Source organism: Natrix helvetica (genome assembly GCF_964273705.1).
Source record: "Natrix helvetica genome assembly, chromosome: 1".
Classification (NCBI taxonomy): Eukaryota; Metazoa; Chordata; class Lepidosauria; order Squamata; family Natricidae; genus Natrix; species Natrix helvetica.
This window is the reverse complement of record NC_138548.1, coordinates 221,057,534-221,077,148: the sequence shown is the minus strand read 5'-3', so window position 1 is coordinate 221,077,148 and position 19,615 is coordinate 221,057,534. Positions and strand designations below refer to the sequence as shown.

General features: G+C 41.9%; 1 protein-coding gene across 1 annotated transcript in view; it reads left to right on the top strand.

The window, feature by feature from the left end:
- TIMELESS (timeless circadian regulator) overlaps nt 1-19,615 on the top strand; it is a 72,445-nt gene that overhangs the window by 17,563 nt on the left and 35,267 nt on the right. The window contains exons 3-14 of the mRNA XM_081934578.1: nt 931-1,084; nt 2,287-2,401; nt 2,789-2,851; nt 3,050-3,151; nt 3,951-4,106; nt 6,042-6,175; nt 8,992-9,079; nt 14,237-14,416; nt 15,449-15,666; nt 15,821-15,924; nt 17,247-17,416; nt 18,671-18,799. Of these exons, the coding sequence (XP_081790704.1) occupies nt 931-1,084; nt 2,287-2,401; nt 2,789-2,851; nt 3,050-3,151; nt 3,951-4,106; nt 6,042-6,175; nt 8,992-9,079; nt 14,237-14,416; nt 15,449-15,666; nt 15,821-15,924; nt 17,247-17,416; nt 18,671-18,799 (1,613 nt within the window). The remainder of the gene's footprint in view (nt 1-930; nt 1,085-2,286; nt 2,402-2,788; nt 2,852-3,049; nt 3,152-3,950; nt 4,107-6,041; nt 6,176-8,991; nt 9,080-14,236; nt 14,417-15,448; nt 15,667-15,820; nt 15,925-17,246; nt 17,417-18,670; nt 18,800-19,615) is intronic.

Here is a 19,615-nt window from a genome sequence, read left to right as displayed (position 1 = left end):
GAGGATGTCTACGGGTCTCAAGCTATTGATTGTTAGATGGAGGCGACTAAAACATGAAGTAGGAAACATTTGAGTTCTGTAAAGGCACTTTCGGTTTTAGTTTTGAAAAAATTAGGAAGTATCGGGATCGCATCTCTCCACACACATCCCAGCGGCCAATCCGCTCTCACAGGGAGGGGCTTCTCCTAGTGCCGTCCACTAGGCAATGCCAGCGGGCGGCGCCAAGGAGTAGGGCCTTCTCTGTGATGGGCCCAACCCTCTGGAATGACCTCCCCCCCGACATCAGAACCACCACCGACTTCCTCTCCTTCCGACAAAAATTGAAGACACACCTGTTCCGATTGGCTGGCCTGGCATAATCATAACTGCTACCTCCTGGCAGACATATTTTTAATCTGGTATTTTAGGGGAATTGTTTTTAAATTTAATTTTATGGGATATTTGTTGGGGTTTTAAATTATTTACTCAGCTGTACAGTTCTTTATACCTTTTTATCCTCCTTCGTATCTATCTATCTATTTAATAATTTTAATTGTTTATATGTTGTATTTCTGATATGGACTGTACACCGCCCCGAGTCCCTTTCGGGAGAGGGGGCGGTATATAAGCGCTCAGTAAATAAAAATAAATAAATAAAATCTTCCTGTCATCCTTTATTTGGAGGGTTCCAGGATACCCAAAAATGGTTCAATTCCCTGGTCCCACAACTCTATCATTTAAACAATATGTTACCTTCCAGATATTGTAACTCTTAACTCTCATGAGTCCTAGCCTGCTATGATGGGAGTTGTAGTTCGATAGCATAGACACTTGTCCATTCCTTCTATAGTATATGGTATAACTAATACGTATCCTGGGATAGCAATTCTGTGATCTCTAGCTTTGCACCCATTTGAATTGTTGTCTCCTACTTGGCTTGAATTCCTCCAGAGAGTGTGAAAGATTTAATCCGCTATCTGCGCCATGAAGATGAGACCCGGGATATTCGGCAACAGCTGGGAGCAGCTCAGATTCTGCAAAATGACCTCATCCCTATTATCATCCAGTACCCCCAAGATAAACAGCTGTTTGATGCTGTCATCAGGTAGGAATGGCAGGATGAAAGCAAGTGGAGGAAAGATTATTGGTTATAGGTTTTAAGTATGAAAAAAATCAGTAGCAGATAGCAATCAAGGAGTGTGCATTACAGAGATCAGGGAACAATCCATTCCATGGTCTTGTCTTGTCCCAAAAGGCCTAACTCTGTGATCAATGGCAAGAGATTATGATAATTTTAGTCTGAAACAATTGAGGGCTCCAGATATAAATGGCATTGATGGTTGGCTATGCTCTAGCAGTTTTGTTTAATATTTAAATACAGTCAGTTTGAATAACGTGTGTATTTCTGAAATATATCATATGACTGAGAATTTTAGCTAAGTCTTCATATAGTCCCAAATAATCTGTTGTATCCCCAGCCCATTGCTGAGGATTCTGAGAATTGAAGTCTGCACACCAGGAGGATAGGCAGTTTGGAAAAGATATCCTGAATAAAGCCAGTTCATTCTTCTTATTTTAGCCCTCACAGAATCAACAAAGCTAAACAGATCCATTTTTCAGCAGAATATGGTGGCATCTCATCTCCTCTTGTTTTTGATTAAAACCAATTATACATTAATCTAAATCCAAGCCAGGATATGGCATAGCTATAGAGGGAGACTACTTTAATTGTGCTGGGAGGAGGAACTAATGTCCTTTAAAGAACCAAATTTTAAAATGTGTACAATGCAGCTGCCATACCAATTTTTATTATCTCTGGAGGTGAAGGCAATCTAGATTGGACGTTGGAATGAAAAATAAGAAGTCTGGCCTATTTAGAAAATTAAACCCTTTACCCTGCCAATATATTATGAGTTTGAAGAAAGAAACTCCAGATTATTTTTAAATCCCATGTTTGTCACACATGGTGTTCCCAGTCTGGATTAAGCCTTTATCCACTTAAATTTAAAACTGAACCAAATCTTGAACTGGAACTATGTCTAATATAGGTGGCAATTAGGAATTCACTACTGAAAAATACTTACAAAAAATGAAATAGGGAGGAAGCCACTCCAATGAATTAGCTAAGGACTACGTAATATATCAGTGTAGAAATGTATTCATTGTTTTAATTTTGTCAGTGGAAAATTAGTATAACTTTAAGATATTTGTGAAGAGTTTTAATACTGAAGCAGTTTAATGGCAACACGATTAAATTGGCTTTATGTTACAATCATTGACAAAGTCTCTGTATCTTTATTTTCTTAGGTTAATGGTGAATTTAACCCAACCAGCTATCCTCTGCTTTGGAAAAATTCCCCAGGACATTAACCTCCGCCATCACTTCCTACAGACTGTCTCTTACCTGCAAGGTTATAAAGAAGTGAGTGGGAGGTCTCCTCTAGTCCCTATTCCATTTTTTGCGGGATTTCATGATTATGAGGAAGTAAGACCTTGCTTTTCCAAGCCTCAGTGCTCTTTGTAATTACACATGAAGCTTTTTACAATAAGCTCTGCTGTGCTTAAACTGAAGATTTTTCAAGGAAAGAAGAATTGTAGCTTCCGAGATTGCAGCTAATTCGAAGAATGCTGCAAAGGATTGAAGTTTAAAAAAAAAACCTTAAAGGCAAATAAAGGAAAGAAGCAGATTGTACTTTCCATATCAAGTTTGTGTAGCTTGCTTTGAAGACGTGTGTGTGTGTGTGTGTGTGTTTCTGTCTTCACAGGAACCTAATTCAATACATTCTTCTTCTTTCTCCATTCTTTTTAGGCATTTGCCAATGATAAGGTTTTTGGATTGTTAAGTGAGAAGCTGTATGAACTGTTGCAGCTGGTGAGTTTCATTTCGACCCATTTCCCAGGTCAAAAGAAAGGTGGCTTGACGACAAGAAAGGATTGTGAAAGAAGACAAAGATTTTGTCGATCAAGACTGGGGTGGGAGCAGTGAAGACAACAGCCTCCTCCTTGAGTTTACCTCTTTCGTGTGCTCTCAAAATGTATGTTTCCTATGATCTCTTCTTTCTCATTTTAGGATTGGGAGCAGCGCCAAGAAGAAGATAACCTGTTAATTGAGCGCATCTTGCTTCTGGTGCGCAATGTGTTACATGTGCCAGCAGATCCTGAAGAAGAGAAGGTAATGGAGTGAAAGGCCGGCATTATGCTGGCAAATGCCCGCCTTGAATGATGCCTGGAGTAAAAATACAAGCATATATCTGCAGATAAGAGGAACCTGGGCTTCCCAAATCCCTCCCTCATTGAGTTATACTAGCTGGTGCTGTTGTAGGTGATGGTCAGGACTGCCATCATTCTCTTGAGCTTCTCATTTGCTAGCTTCCAATCCGCCATGAATTATGGGGGGGAAGGAGCCAGTCGGGAGGGGAGAAGGCTAACTACCCATCATACCTTCAAGATCAAAATCCTGGGTATGGAATTGCTCACTAACCAGCCCACTGTTGAAGGGGCAGTTCCCAAAACAATTTATTCAAATGTAATGGACAATACAGACTAGCAAGGGCGGAAGTCAGGGCCGGACTGGCAGTGATGTTGACGACATTCAGATAATCGGGAGTTTCCTATTCAGTGTTTCATCTGCATTATCTCCACAACTCCCTGCAGTATTGTTGAATAATTCTCCGTGTTTCTTTTAGGGGTTGGGAATGCCTTAAGCTTAATAAATTGCAGTGTCTTGGAGTCACGTGTTCACCTTTTGCAACCTTCTCACAAGCAAGGTCAATGGGGAAGCCAGATTCACTTAACAACCATGTCGTGCTAAATGTGTGTGATGATTCACTTAGTGACAAGGAAAGTCGTAAAATGGGGCAAAACTCACTTTAAGTGTTTCACTTAGTAACATGAATTTAGGGCTCAGTTGTGGTCGTAACTCGAGGACTACCTGTATTCTAATGGTTAATCCTATCTGATCTCTCCCAAAGAACATTGATGATGATGCCAACATCCATGACCGGGTGCTCTGGGCTATGCACATCAGCGGGATGGATGATTTGCTCAAATTCTTGGCCAGCTCCCCGAGTGAACAGCAGTGGAGTCTGCATGTGCTGGAGATAATCTCCCTTATGTTCCGTGACCAGGTAAGCAAGCAAGTCTGTTCGGACTGGAAATGAAGGCTGGGATAGGGTGGGAAATATCTGCAGGTGGCAGAAACACAGCAAAGGATACAATACAATACAATAGTAGAGTTGGAAGGGACCTTGGAGGTCTTCTAGTCCAACCCCCTGCCTAGGCAGGAAACCCTATACCGTTTCAGACAGATGGCTATCCAACATCTTCTTAAAGACTTCCAGTGTTGGGGCATTCACAACTTCTGGAGGCAAGCTGTTCCACTGATTAATTGTTCTAACTGTCAGGAAATTTCTCCTCAGTTCTAAGTTGCTTCTCTCCTTGATTAGTTTCCACCCATTGCTTCTTGTTCTACCCTCAGGTGCTTTGGAGAATAGTTTGACTCCCTCTTCTTTGTGGCAACCCCTGAGATATTGAAACACTGCTATCATGTCTCCCCTAGTCCTTCTTTCTCTTAAGCTAAACATACCCAGTTCCTGCAACCGTTCTTCATATGTTTTAGTCTCCAGTCCCCTAATCATCTTTGTTGCTCTTCTCTGCACTCTTTCTAGAGTCTCCACATCTTTTTTTACTCTGTGGTGACCAGAACTGAATGCAGTATTCCAGGTGTGGCCTTACCAAGGCATTATAAAGTGGTATTAACACTTCACGTGATCTTGATTCTATCCCTCTATTTATGCAGCCTAAAACTGTGTTGGCTTTTTTGGCAGCTGCTGCACACTGCTGGTTCATATTTAAATGGTTGTCCACTAAGACTCCAAGATCCCTTTCACAGTTACTGCTGTTGAGCAATGTTTCTAGGTTGGAACTCCAAAGGGATTTCCAGGAATCTTGAATTTTTTTATAGCTTCAGAAGGTGTTAGAGTAGCGGTCCCCAACCTTTGCGGCTTGGCGGCCCAGCTGGGCGGGAGGGAGGATCAGGCTGCGTGAGCAACAGGCTGGCATGCACAGGCATGTGCAGCTCAACTTGTGCGAGCGGTGGGCTGGTGTCCAGGCGTATGCAGCTCAACGTCTGCAAGCTGAGCTGCGCAGGCGTATGCACACGCACCAGCTTGCCACTTGCGCAAGTTGAGTATCGTGTGTACATATGCCTGCTGGTCTGCTGCTTGTGCAAGTTGAGCTGTGCTGCACATGTGCGCACTGGCCTGCCGCTCATGTGGCCCGGTTCCAAATAGACCATTGGCCCCATAGTGGGTTTTGTCCCAGGAGTTAGGGACCCCCTGCCGTTAAAGATCTACAGCTCTGCAATTTGAATGCTGCAAAATGGAGTGAGCCACCATCACTTGCCCCCAGCTCCTGCCACCCTAGCAATTTGAAAGCATGCAAATGCAAGTAGATGAATAGGTTCCACATATAAGCATCCAGGAAGGTAACAGTGTTCCATGTTTTGCCGCATGCTCTATGTTATGGGGATGTCAGGCTGGCCACATGACCACAGAAATGTTTTTGGACAACACTGGCTCTTTGGCTTAAGAAATGGAAGTGAATACTACCCCTGAAGGTCGGTCATGACTATCAGGGTAAAATCCACAGAGACAGCTGTACTTCTTTACCTTTATAGCTTCAGAAAGTAGAAGAGGGAAAAGGAGGTTGAAAAGAGGTTGGACTGTCAACAAGATCGATAGTTCAACTTTTTATTAGAAAAGATGGCTCTTTAGCGCATGTTACATTTTTATCCTCTGGTTCTGGCTGGCCAGAGTCAGACTATCATGGTTCGTTAACTTAGAACAGCTGTTGTCATTAACATTTTAAAATTAACATTTAATCTAATTTAATGCTAGTTAAACATTTAATTAACATTTAAAGTTTTGCTGTTTGTGGGGACACCAAAGTTTCCTTATCCAGTGCAACCTCTGTTGGCTTGCTTTCTGCCGGGGTGCAGGCATTTAAGGGAAGGGGGAGAACAAACACAGGTTGCTTTGCTGGAAGAAAATTGTTCCCAATAGAATCCAGAGCTGCTGGCAGCCACAGGGCAGACCCGTTCAGCCAAGGAACGCAGCATAGATGTGGCAGAACTGGAAGTCTTGAGGCAGAGGGAACAAGCTGAAAAGAAGACCCGCGTATTCCAGCGAAGTACCAGGTGAGGTTGGGGGTCTCCCACTTGGCTTTCCCAGTCAAAGTCACTGAGGATGATTTTGAAAAGAAAAAAAAGGATCCTCTCTATTCCTTATCCTTTAAAAGTCAAGAACTCAGCCTGTAACCTTTAACAAAGAAAGCCCATTCCCCTTCCTTATAAATGCTATCTCTAGGCTGAGCAGCCTTCCAAAAAAAAAAAAAAACACTCCTTTCCTGCAAAGATCATTTTACTACAATCCCAGCCATGATTTCTCATACAATATTCAGATCCTAAGCAGGCAGGGATGCTTCGGAATCTATTTGGGGCACCCTCCTTGTACCTGTTTGTTTGTTTATTAAATGTATTTGCCATCTATTTCACCATGGGACTACTCTCGGCAGCTTACAATAATAAAAAGGAAGAAAAATGAAAGCAGTGTAAACAGAAGTAAAATAATAGAACAGTAAAATACACAATGACAAAGCAACCTACGTATCAGTCGATTCTTGAATGAACTGATGCACAGGCTCCCAGAAGCCTGTGTGTTTGAGCTAAGGAGGCAACAAGAGTGTTACAAACGTTGTAACGTTTGTTACTACAACCCCTCACCCAAAGAAACACCCCTCTTTAAGCAGTAGCCCTTTAAAGGGGGAAAGGTGCCGGAATCAGATACCTTTACTTAATTCAGATTCTGAGCCCCTTTATTTTATGGTGTATCCCTACGACCAATTCGCTCTCACAGAGAGGGACTTCTCCGGGTGCCGTCCACTAAGCAGTGCCAGAGGGCGGCGCCCAGGAGTAGGGCCTTCTCTGTGATGGGCCCAGCCCTCTGGAATGACCTCCCCCCGGATATTAGGATTACCACCGACCTCCGCTCCTTCCGTTCAAAACTCAAGACCCACCTTTTTCAACTAGCAGGCCTGGCTCAACCATAGTTCCATTTTATTCCCCCTGGCAATTTTTAAACTTGTAATTTCTATTGGGGTTTTAATTTAGCTTATTTTAATATTGCTATGTTATTATAATATTGTATTGTGTTTTATACCTCCTCCGTACAATGTGTAATTTTATAATATGTGTTTTATTTATTGTACGCCGCCCCGAGTCCCTTCGTGGAGAGGGAGCGGCTAACAAATTTAATAAAATAAATAAATAAATAAATAAATAAATAAATAGTATAAACCTCCTGCTCAAGCTCTGCAAACAATAAACACCACTTCTTTTTAAACACAGCAATGACACTGAAAATGAAACAACATCAAAGAAAATACTGCAAGCTTTGAGAAAACTGGGGAAATTGTATAGAAAGCAGCACTAGTGTTAGTTATTGAAATTGTGCAATGTTCCCACTTTCTAATAAGTCTTAAACCAAAATAAGTGCCCATTATTATTAAAGATGAAAATATGTCTTGATTTGATTAAAATCCCCTTGCACAATTTAGAAAGTCTTTTAATTGTTTCAATGCAGTTTAAGGGAGTGTGAATTATACTTTCCATTGCAAAAGATGGCTCTTTAGCCTGTGTAAATATTTAGTCCCCCGGCTTTGGCGTCAGAGTCAGAATGTCATGGTTCATAAATTTAATCTGTCACTATTTTTGTACATTTTTTTTGTAATTAATCTTTACAATCTATTTCTGATGAATTTCCCAAATAAGATCCAAAATTATTTTTTATTCAACAAGGAGTTCTAAACTGATGAATTCAGTTCAGATCAAAAGTCCTATTTTTGTATGCATTAAGATTTCAGGAGACTCGATTGCATTTGAAAAAAAAATGTATTTATTATTGAGGAGTTATCTTTGATTTGAAATAAATACATAGATATCAGCCTTCACAAATGATTCATTTGTGAAGGTTGTTATGATTCATAAATTAGCACACTTGCTCTCGTGAAATCAAGGTAGAACTTGGGACTGCTTCTTCTGAAGAATATATTCAACAGAATAGATGTCCCACAGAAGCCAAGTTTCTAATCCTGTACAATAATCCATCTTCCCATTTGCTGAAGAGAGATTGTTTATCTCAATAGTTCTCAACCTTTTCTTCACCATAGACCTTCTGTGGCACAGAACCTGGCCATGAATCACCAAGACTTAACTTAACATTTAAATCATAACATTTCTTCAAGCCTTCACAAACCCTCTGTGATGACATTGCGCCCCCCAAAGCGTCCATGGACCAAAGGTTGAGAACCACTGGTTTATCAAAATATTTAAAATTTGGATGATCAAGAATTGGAAGAAGAGGGAAGGAAAAAAAGAGTATAAACTCTTTTTAGCTTTCCATATTAAGGAAGGTTTAGATACAAATTTGTAAATTCCACAGCTTTATGTAGACCAGAAATTACTAGCTGATTAGGTATATTGTTATCTCATTAATTCTGCCAGAACACCTGAATAAATATTTCAATACTGGTGATAGAATGGGGTTGAACTGTGCAGGAGAAAAGAATCTTGCAAGAATGAAGTCCAGGACACTTTCAGTTGGTTCTCATCATGCATGCTTCACTGGACAATGTTTAAGAGACAGAAATGGACAGAGGGAATTGAATATAGTTATTGCCTGCATAAGAGCAAAACAGCTGCTATCAAAGTAGACAACTCTGGATAGGTTAGTCAGAAGTAGTCTGGCCTTTTAAAGTCAGTTTCTGCTTCTTCTTGTTGACTCTTGTTCAAAAGGTGGTATTTTGGTAATTGATTCTCTGAAATCCTAAAAAAATATACAAAACTAGGCCTTGGATTTGAACAGAATGAATCAGCTTGTAACTCCTTGTTGAATGATTTTGGAATAAGTTTCAATGCGTAGTTGAAACACTTTTACCTGTTTTCTTTTCCCTTAGACACTCTCGCTTTGGTGGCTGTTATGTTATTCAGGGCTTGAAAGCTATTGGGGACAGAGATGTGGTGATGCACAAGGGGCTACACAACGTAAGTCACTTCAAGTTACTATGTGCAAGGCTGGAGAGGGTGGATTTTTTTCCAGGATGCAGCATCTGCAGATCTGTGTAATGTTGAAGGTATTTCTTCAAAAGTATGACGCTACTTTTTGCACTTTGCATAGGAAATGGAGAAAGGAAAGCATGGGATACTATGGGCACATGGATTGTCCTCAAATCTGCCTATCTAAAGCTTTGTCGCAGTAACTCTCACTGAAAGTGTTAATATAATGCAAAGCGAAAGGCAAAGAAAAAGAAACGTCCCCTCTTCATTTCTTCTCATTTCTTCCCCTCGCTGGCAGTCCCAGCGAAAGGAAAAGGAAAAGAAACGTCCCCTCTTCATTTCTTCCCCTCGCTGGCAGTCCCAGCGAAAGGAAAAGGAAAAGAAACGTCCCCTCTTCATTTCTTCCCCTCGCTGCAAGGTGAAGAAATGAAGAGGGGACGGTTTTTTTTCTTTTGGCTTTCGCTGCGGCTGCGAGCGAGGCGAAGAAATGAAGTGGCAACGAGGGGACATTTTTTTTCCACCACCCCAGCCCAGCCCTCGTTTATAACGCGCACCCACACTTTGATTCCTTTTTTTGGTACAAAATTTTGCGCGTTATACTCGAATAAATACGGTAAGATGACTACAGTTGTTGGGTTTCCTAGTCCCCTGTGCCATCATTTATGCCTTCAGAAATTCCTGGACTTCCTTCACCAGCGACTTCCTCTACCAATAAAGGCTCCTGAGCAGCTCATTCCTTTTTCATAAGTTGGCTTCCAGTTTTCTTAGCATATTCAGTTGGTTGAGGTCAAGTTTCAGAGCTTCTTTTCCCTAGCTCATAAAACTACCAGATTATAATCTAGATCAGTGGTTCCCAAACTTTTTCAGTCCACCGCCCCCTTGGTGCTACAAACTGATCCTCAGTGCCCCCCACCCAGTGGTGGAATTCAATTTTTTTTCTACCGCTTCTGTGGGTGTGGCTTCGTGGGTGTGGCTGGGGGGGGGTCATGTAACTGGGCGGTTTGCACGACGGAAGGAAGATAGTAACAGTAAAATTCAAAACTGTAACAATTAATTGCACATTTATTCAAAATCAATTTTAAAACCTTTTTAGTTAATGTTAATTCAACAAAATTGTTGAACATGATCCAGTGATACCAAGTTTTCAAAGTTGGATAGTCATTTATCAAGAACCTTAGTGACTAGTAACTTAGTAAACTCAGTAAAATTTAGTAACCACTGTTCAGTAAATTCTTAATGTGATGGAGGGGCTTGATGAAATGATGCCAGTTTCCCAATGTCTGGTTTTAAGTCACTTAGCAGGAGTCTTAAATCACCACGTTCAGTAATCTGGAGTCGATTTCTTTGCTTGGAGAGAAGATGGATGACCACACTGAAGCCACGTTCCACCAAATATGATGTTGGAAATGCAACAAGGAACTTCTTAACCGCTGTCCATAGTGCAGGATAGCGATCAGAAATTTATTTCTGTAACCAAAACTCTTGGTACGATTTCTTAAACTTTGGCTTCAGCTCAATGTCATTTTACAGCTCTATGAGTTGTTCCTCCACTACCCCATCTTCCTCAGTATCTGAAAATGGATTTATCACCCAATCTGGAATTTCCATCAAAAGAAGATCCTGCTCAGACATATCTTTATGCAGCATGTCCAAATGGTCACAAAAAACTTGAAGATCATCATCTTGTATCCCACCTTTCTCTTCTAGCTCAGAGAAGCTTGGAAATTGGTATAGCTCGCAACGGCCTATATTGCGCTTGAATAGAGTTAACTTTGAAATAAACGTAGAGATTCTTAATAAGAATTGACCTAATTTCCTTGCAGCTGCAAATTCACTTCATTGAACTTTGCAAATAGTTCTGATAAATAAGCAATGTCATGCCTGATCTCTTTGAGTTCACCACTGAGCAAGGCATTCTTGTCTTCAAAAAACTCCACAACAGTGTCAAAAAGATTGCAAAAGCGTCTCACACAGTTGCCTTTTGATAGCCAACAAACTTCTGTATGAAGCAGCAAACGATCAAAATCTTCATCATTGAAAAGGTATTGAAAAGGTGACTTATGACAATTTTTGACAATTATGACCATTGTAGCATCCCCATGGTCATAAGATCAAAATTTGGATGCTTGGCAACTGACTCATACTGTATTTATGATGGTTGCAGTTTCCCGAGGTCATATGATCATCTTTTGCAACCTTCTGACAAGGCAAAGTCAATGGAGAAGCCAGATTCACTTAACAACGTTAGTAGCAAGTGCAGTGATTCATTTAACAAGTGGCAAGAAAGATAATAAAATAGGGCAAAATTCACTTCACAAAAGAAGTGTTGGGCTCAATTATAGTCATAATCTGAGGACTACCTGTAGTCTGCAGCAGGAGGAAAAAGGCTTTGCAGAGAGCAAAGAGATAGCAGAGTTTGGAATGTAGGCAGGAAGAGAGCAAGTTTGTATCTTCCCTAGCAATTTGTGAAATACAGGTGGTCCTTATCTTACAACTATTAGTTTAGTGACAGTATGAAGTTACAATGGTACTGAAAGAATTGAGTTATGACTGTTTTTCACGCTTATAACCGTTGCACCATTTCCATGCCCATGTGATGAAAATTCAGACACTTGGCAACTTACTCATATTTATGATGGTTGCAGTGTCCCGGGGTCACGTTGATCACTTTTGTGACCTTCTGACAAGCAAAGTCAATAGGAAAGGAGGAAAAATGCCACTTTATAGCTAATACAACAAATGATTAAAGATATTTCACTCATTACTGGGAATGAGATCAGGGCAATGACAATTCATTTTGGGGGGAAACACAAGGATGAAGTCAGGACATGATGTTAAACTGCACTGTAAGCTACTTTTATTAGGTGTGTCAATGCTTGAGAACCACTTTTCTCAATTCCACAAACTATTCTGAACAAAACGTGCCTCCCTCTTTCAGCAGATCAGCCAGCCAGCTAATGCTATAAAAATTATTACTAATTTAAAGCACATTTTCTGGAGTATTTCCAGCAGTGGGCAAGATTAAGATTGTTTATTAATCCAGATGATTTAAAAAAGAATCCTATTAACAATACTAATACTATAGAAAAAAACGTGCATCTATGAAGTAGTTGCAAAATCATGCCCCACCCCAGCATGAAAGGATTACAATCCACAACCTCTTTTGTACGCTGTTCAGTCCTTATTTACATAAGAAAGTAGTTCAAGCGGAGTAGACGCTCTTCCTCTTAGAATTACATTCCAAAATTTCAGCTTCCCCTGCAATTTTTTACGGAGGCAGCAGCTCAGTTTCTACACAGCATGACAGACCAGCCGAGGGTCTCCGTGCGCTCATATCGGGTGGGACAGACCTTCGGCTCTTGTGAAGCTGTTCACCCACACGCCCATTCGTTAAATAACAGCGGGCCGCGGAGAAGGAAGGTGGCAAAGCCGGTGAGAAGCAGGGAAGACAACTCCATCGCTACGTTTAGGGGTTCACGGCTGCGCCCCTCCCCTCCCGCAGTTGGAGGAGCAGCTTTAACTGCCAGTCTCGCGCGATGAAGAAGAACCGAGCCCTTCCACCCATTGAAGGCACGCGCGAGACCCGATTCTTCCCAAAGGCGCAGCGTAGCCGGTTCCTGGTGAGGCGAGACTGAGCCGCCACCTCCACACAAGCCACGCAGGGAAGGACTCTCACTTTCGGTCGCATCACACTCCCGCGCCTGCACGCTAAGCTAGGCGAGTCGGGAGTATAGTACAGCAGAACACCTCCAGCACTCCTCTGCCGCCCCCCTTGCCTTTTAGTACCCCCCTGCCACCCCTCTTGCCTCTTAGCGCCCCCCTAAGTCGTCCCACTGCCCCCCAAGGAGCGATACTGCCCACTTTGGGAACCACTGATCTAGATCAATCCACAATTGTAAAGAAATTATTGCACCATCATCAACCATGTTTTCTAGGCCAAGCAGACCATATACGTTTAGATTAGACCGGAGGTTCTCTACCACCGAGGCGCGGACCACTAGGAATAGGGCAGCACCAGTGAGTGAAGCCCCTTCCGAACATATATGGGATCCAGGCAGGATGCGAAACATGCCCCACCTCCAGTTTTTCCATGGAAAAACCTCCCTCCATTTAACTGGTTCCTGGTGCCCCAAAGATTGGGGGCGGCTGGATTAGACCCTCTACATCAGGGCTATTAAACTCGCAGCCCATGGGCCAAATGTGTCACGTGCTGGCCACGCCCATGCCTGATTTATCAAAGGGGGGAAAGTTGTGAAATGTCACGTGACATTGCTATAACAACACGAGTTTGATGCACCTGCTCTAGATTAAGCTAATTTTTACAGAAACTGTAATGTGCATTAGAAAATGTTCTGATTAATGTCATTTATATGTGTTGCATACTCACCGAAGATGATCACTTGGAAAATATTATAATTGCCAAGCTGTCTAATATTATATCTACACTTCATTAAGAAATGGAAATTTTTCTGCAGAAAACAACATAGTCATGGTAAACTTTCCATCTGGTAGTCCCAAAGGTGCTTTTTCAAGAGGCAAATGGACTTTTTTGGGGGGTGGGGGGGTGGGTGTTTGAAGATGTTTTGCTTGTCGTCCAAGAAGGTTCTTCAGCTCTGACTGGATGGTGAGGAATGGAAGGATTTATGCTCCTTGCAGGTCAACTGGTTATTTGCATTCTTTTATAGAGTCGTTGAGGCCACCTGGAGGTTTATCTGTTTTGTCAGAGTGACCTGAGTGCAAATGAGTGTGGAAGCTGCTTGGAACTGTTGAAAGGACTGTGTTGTAGACTGGAGATAGATGATATTGTATCCCTCTCCCTCTGTTGAGAGAGGGCTGTTCAGTTTTGACCTAGATGGCCTCTTTAACCCCTCTTTCAAACCAGCGGTCCTCTCTGTCCAAAATGTGGACTTTGCTGTCTCCAGAAGAGTGGCCTTTGTCTTTTAAATGAACATGGACTGCTGAATCTTGTCCTAATGGGTTTGTTCTCCTCTTGAGAAAAACACCTTTGAGACAACCATGACTTGGATGACTGACAATTGCCATAGACATTTCCATCTTGTACTATTTGGAACTAAGGTGGAAGGCGTTGAATCTGCCTTCCACCTTCTTTCCATCTTACTCATATTCTGCCCCATTCCTGGACAGGTGAAGAACTACAGCCATGATCTGGGCAAGGAGGTCCGCCGGGTGCCAAAAAGGCAGCAGCTTGCCACTGATGGTGAAGGACCGCCTCGCCGCTCTGCCCTAAACGTGCGCCGCTTCCTCCATGAGTTCTGTGTGGAGTTCTTGGAAAACTGCTACAATCGTCTCATGTACCTGGTCAAGGTGAGAAGGCGTTTCAGGTGTGGAGTTGGCCAAATGCAGGGGGGCCATAAAAGAGAAGAGGGAGACATCTTAGCCATCTACAGCCCTTGTTTATAGGACAGGGCAGCAATCAGATTTATGGGGATTAGGGTGGCTTCACTGAGCCAATTTGCACCCAGGTGGGAGTTATTAGAAGTCAAATGTTTGCACTTCAATGATTCTTGTTCCTCCTCTGGTGCCACAGGGAAGAATAAGAATATCATTGCTCCTTATCCACAGTGGAAAGTTCTTGGGTGCTATTCAAATGCAGGATATTTCCTTTAACGTTAAAGACCAATCTATTTGATGGATCCCTTCCATTTATTTTGTATTCAACACCTAAGGCTGTGTTGATGTTCTGCCACCTTTGGAGATAGATTTGGGGAGTAAAAAAGTGTAATTTCTTGCCCAGTTGTAAATTTCTCCCCTAGGAGAAATTCTTTCTCTTAGAAGGGCACCAAATATTTCCCCCCAATTCTGCCCTTCCTTTAGCAACTGTTGAGGGAATATGTGATTAAATTGGGCTCAAATTCATTTGTAACAATAGCTAAATGCTATTGCTACAAATGAATTTGAACCAATTTAATCACATATTGTTATATACCGCTTCATAATGTTTTACAGCCCTCTTTAAGCGGTTTACAGAGTTAGCCTATTGCCCCCAACAATCTGGGTCCCCATTTTACTGACCTCAGAAGGATGGAAGGCCTAGTCAACCTTGAGCTGGTGAGAATTGAACTCCTGGCTATGGGCAAAGTTAGCCTCCAATACTGCATTCTAACTATTATGTGCCACCAGGGCTGCAGACTGCTTTCCTGTCACTGTTCCAAGTGCTTAAATGTTGTTTTACGCCTTTTTAATCTCCATTGTTTGCATTTTAGGGTTTTTAATTGTCTTGGCCTCTTAGATCTGCTTGTATTCTACAACTGAGTGCATCTGATAGGGAGCCAAAAGAACAGCGGCTACGTATGAGGTGATAGGAGGCCTTGGACATTCTCTTTCTTTCCCCCCCAGGATCACTTGCTCAGGGAAAAGGCCCAACAGCATGATGAGACCTACTACTTATGGGCTATCGCCTTTTTCATGGCCTTCAACCGGGCCTCTTCTTTCCAGCCTCAGCTGGTTTCTGAGACGGTTGGTGTTCGGACCTTCCATTTCATTGAAAAAAGTCTGACCAACTACTATGAAATGAGCATTGTAGATAAGAAGGATATCACTTCTTGGTCTAAAAGGTGAGAGGACCTTCTCACTATGGAGTATTCCGTGGAATGCTTGTACTTTCTTTTTCTTTCTGCCTGTGCACTTTTAAAGAATGCCATTTATCTTGCCTCCCTATACAAAGTCAGATGAATTCCTGCTTCTCAACTTCTTTTCCTTGTCTCTCAGGATGCATCTGGCTCTCAAGGCTTATCAAGAATTGCTGATGACTATGCATGAAATGGACCGTTCCCAGGAAGAAGCTGTGCGCAACAGCAGCCACGTCCTTAAGAGTGAAGTTTTTTTCATTATATATATATATATAATGTAATACCAGTAAGGGTATGGCTAGCTGATGAGAGCTAAATAGCTTGAAATAGATCTATACTAGTCTCCCTTTATTTATTTATCAGCACAAATACAACACAAATATAAAAAGGCAACATTAAAAATAAAAATATGGTTTTCTGCCTGGATGGTTTTCTGTAATGAGCCGAAGGACAGAAAGGGGGAGTAGTGCGCTCCCTCCCATATTTGGGCATACCAGGGGTTGTAACACACACACACACCACACACACACACACATATATATACACACATACACACATACACACATACACACATACACACATACACACATACATACATACATACATACATACATACATACATACATATCAAGTTATTTCCTGGGATAACATTTTAGGTTTTCTGCTGGAAGTAGAAACCAATTGTAATCTGTACCTATTCTCAGGGAAAGGCTCAGAATTACATTTGCTTGAAGAGAGAGACTCATAGATAAATCTTTGGTCCAGAACTCTTAACACGAATGGGCAACTTAGTTGAAGCATTTTAAACAGGAGTTTTGTTTATTTATTTATTTATTTTTAAACAAACAAAAACATGAAACACATACAACCTTCTTCTATTTCATATAGTGTGTCGTTTGGTTACAAGATTTTGTGCGTCCTTTCCATGGTCACCACTTACAATTATATATCGAATCACAAATTGTTCATTAGATAAACATGAGTACATTGTTGTTATATGTCAATTTTTCAACTGTAACTATTATTCCTTAATTTTAAACAAGATATTCTAAACATTGAATCCACACATACAACCTCATTTTGCATCAATAGTTCAACTCCAATTATTATTCCTACATTTTAAACAAAATATTCTATATATTGAAATCATACATACAACATCATTCCATTACATCGTTCTAATCTGTTTAACAGTGCTAAACCCTTATAGTATTGCATATATCATTCAAAACAGGAGTTTTCTAGCCATTCCCTGAAGATATTATAAATTGAAGCCGTAGTCTTCTGAATATATACTCAGTTCTCTATCACTGAACCCCTAGGAGCCTCCACGTTTTTCTTATCAGATTGAATAATTTGCTCAGCAAATACATTTAAAAGTATATTTGCTGAGCAAATAGAGAATCAAGAGAAAAGCAACATTGGCCTTTTGGCTCCCAAAATTAAACTACATTGGGGAGGGGGGGGGGAATCTTACCAACTTTATTATTACTTCCCCTCTCCATTATTTAGGGAATGTTGGTTTTGCTTGGATGAAACTAATGACAAGCACTTCCTTCCTCTAGATAACATTTTCTACCTGATGGAATATCGGGAGCTGTTCCTCACTCTTTTCCGTAAGTTTGATGAGAAAAAGCAGCCCAGGTCATTTCTGAGAGATCTGGTGGAGACAACTCATCTTTACTTGAAGATGCTGGAGAAATTTTGCAAAGGGAGAAAAAACCTAGTGGTCCAGGTATTTGGGGATATGGGGATTGATTTGATTTCCTTTCCTTTGAATTTCCAATTATTTCTTTAGGAATTTTTTGGTCAGTGTACATATTTATTCTTTTCACTGTTAGCCCATTTTTTCTTCAAGAAGCTAACGGCTTCCTTCATTACTATGCTCCCCATAAGTGGTTGGTGTCAGTTCTGCTATCTTCGGCTCTGCTCCTTGCCGGCATCCTGCCATCCAAGGTTGGAGGGGGGGTGGACAAATGGGCAATAAACTTGTATGGGGATGTAATAGGAAATAGTGAGGGGGGCATGACAGCTTGACGAAGACCAGGAAAACACTGATCCAGTTCGTGCCACTTCTCAAGGCCATGCACCCTGAGAATGGAATGCGAATGCGGATTGGCTGAAACATCTCAGCAATTCTCAAATGCCAGCTCCTCATTGGATGAAGACAAACCGTTCAAGGGGGGGGGAGGGGGCTGGGATGAAGGGGAAAATCTATAATCTTTTGCACAGGAATCTTAGTTCTAGCCTGACTTAACTGGAGCCAGTAATCTTTAGTAAAAGAAACCTATCCCTTCACCTAAATGGAGTCAAAGGTCTTTCTTTTCTAAGGAACCTAACGGGGGCAGTTTGATCTGTGAGAGAGCAGCTTAGCCAATGCCATATGGAAAGCTGAGTTTGAATCTACCTACCGTGTTTTATTGTTGTTGTTGTTATTGTTTTTGGGTTGCCAGGCGGCTGCTCTTTTGCGAGTGGACTCCCAAAGAACAGGAGGGCGTGGGCACAGTCTCAGGGGTGAACCGTAGCCATGAGATGACCACGCTTCCAAGTAGCCGCTCGGCAACCTCCCTTCTGCAGCTGGGCAGAGCGCCACTCACCGACCTAGCAGTATCCCGAAGACGCCAAGCCCCACGAGTGCCTGTTCCCCCCCTCTGGCTCCCACAGCTTGGTGCCTTTGGGATACTGCTAGGTCAGTGAGTGGCGCTCTGCCTGGCCGGAGTTGTCCAAGGGGTTGTCCAAGGGGCTTATTTTGGGGAGAGGGCTTATATTTTTGCCCACCCCAAAAATCTGGCATGGCTTTATTTTCAGGACGTGCCATATTTTCGGGGAAACACAATACAACCTAGATTAACACTGGAGGATCTTTGGCCCTCTAGATGTTGCTGTAGTAACGTTCTCAGTGACCCCAATCAACATGGCAAATAAGTCTTCTTTTCTATTATTCTCTTTTCTCAAAGCACAATTCAGAAACTGTTTTGTTTTGCTGCAGAACAAGAACTACAGGAGGAAAAAGAAGTCCAAGGTTCATTCTGCTCGGCCTGGGGTGCAACCCCAAACTCCTGAAGAGCTGGAGGAGGTGTGGCCAAAGCTGATGGAGCAAATTGATAAGTGCATAAAGGTAAGATTAATCTAGGTGGCAGGAAGTTGGCTCTTCAGAGTGCAGATGTCAGGGCTTCTGGGTTCCCATCTTGCTCACGATGAGCAGAAGTCCTCCTTTTGGGCATCTTGTCTTGTAAAACAAGATAGGATTCAAGTGGCAGAAGGTGCCAGCTGGGCACTTGTTGAGGTGATTGGCAAAGGCTAGGCTTTCAGAGAAGAGTCTTTTCTTCTGCCCGGAGGTGCCAGGGCTGGAACCTATTACTTTCTGCATACAAAGCACAAATATTCTGGCTGAGCCTTTCCCTAAAAGTCCTACAAAACTTTGTATGAATTCTTTGTAAATGAGCTATGGAAAAAAAGACCCATTGTGACATCTGGGGGGACACATCTTCAATAGCACACAATCCTTGCAAACAAAAGAAGAGCTCTCCTGGATATCTTTATAGTTTTTTGCTGCTGTGCAAATTGTGTTATTTTGTTTCCAGATCATCCTTTGTAGAAGGAATATGAACACTAGATCCTTCTCCCCTTTCTCTAAAGCAATTTGATGGTGGGTGGAGGTATTAATTCCTTTTGTTTACATAGTTCATTTTAGCAACCTGCTGCTAGACTGCTTTCAATGCCAGGTTTTTCTTCCCATCTTTTTATCCTTTGAGCCCAGTTTGACAATTTGATACAACAAGCTGACCTTTTTAAATGGTTCTTACTAATAATTACACGTTAGTGCTATTTCCCGAGACGTCCTAAAAGGGGGCTAGAAGAAATGATGGTTCTTGCTATTGCCTTTTCCATCTTTTTCAAGCCATTCCTGTGGATTTCCATGCCGTTCCAGCTT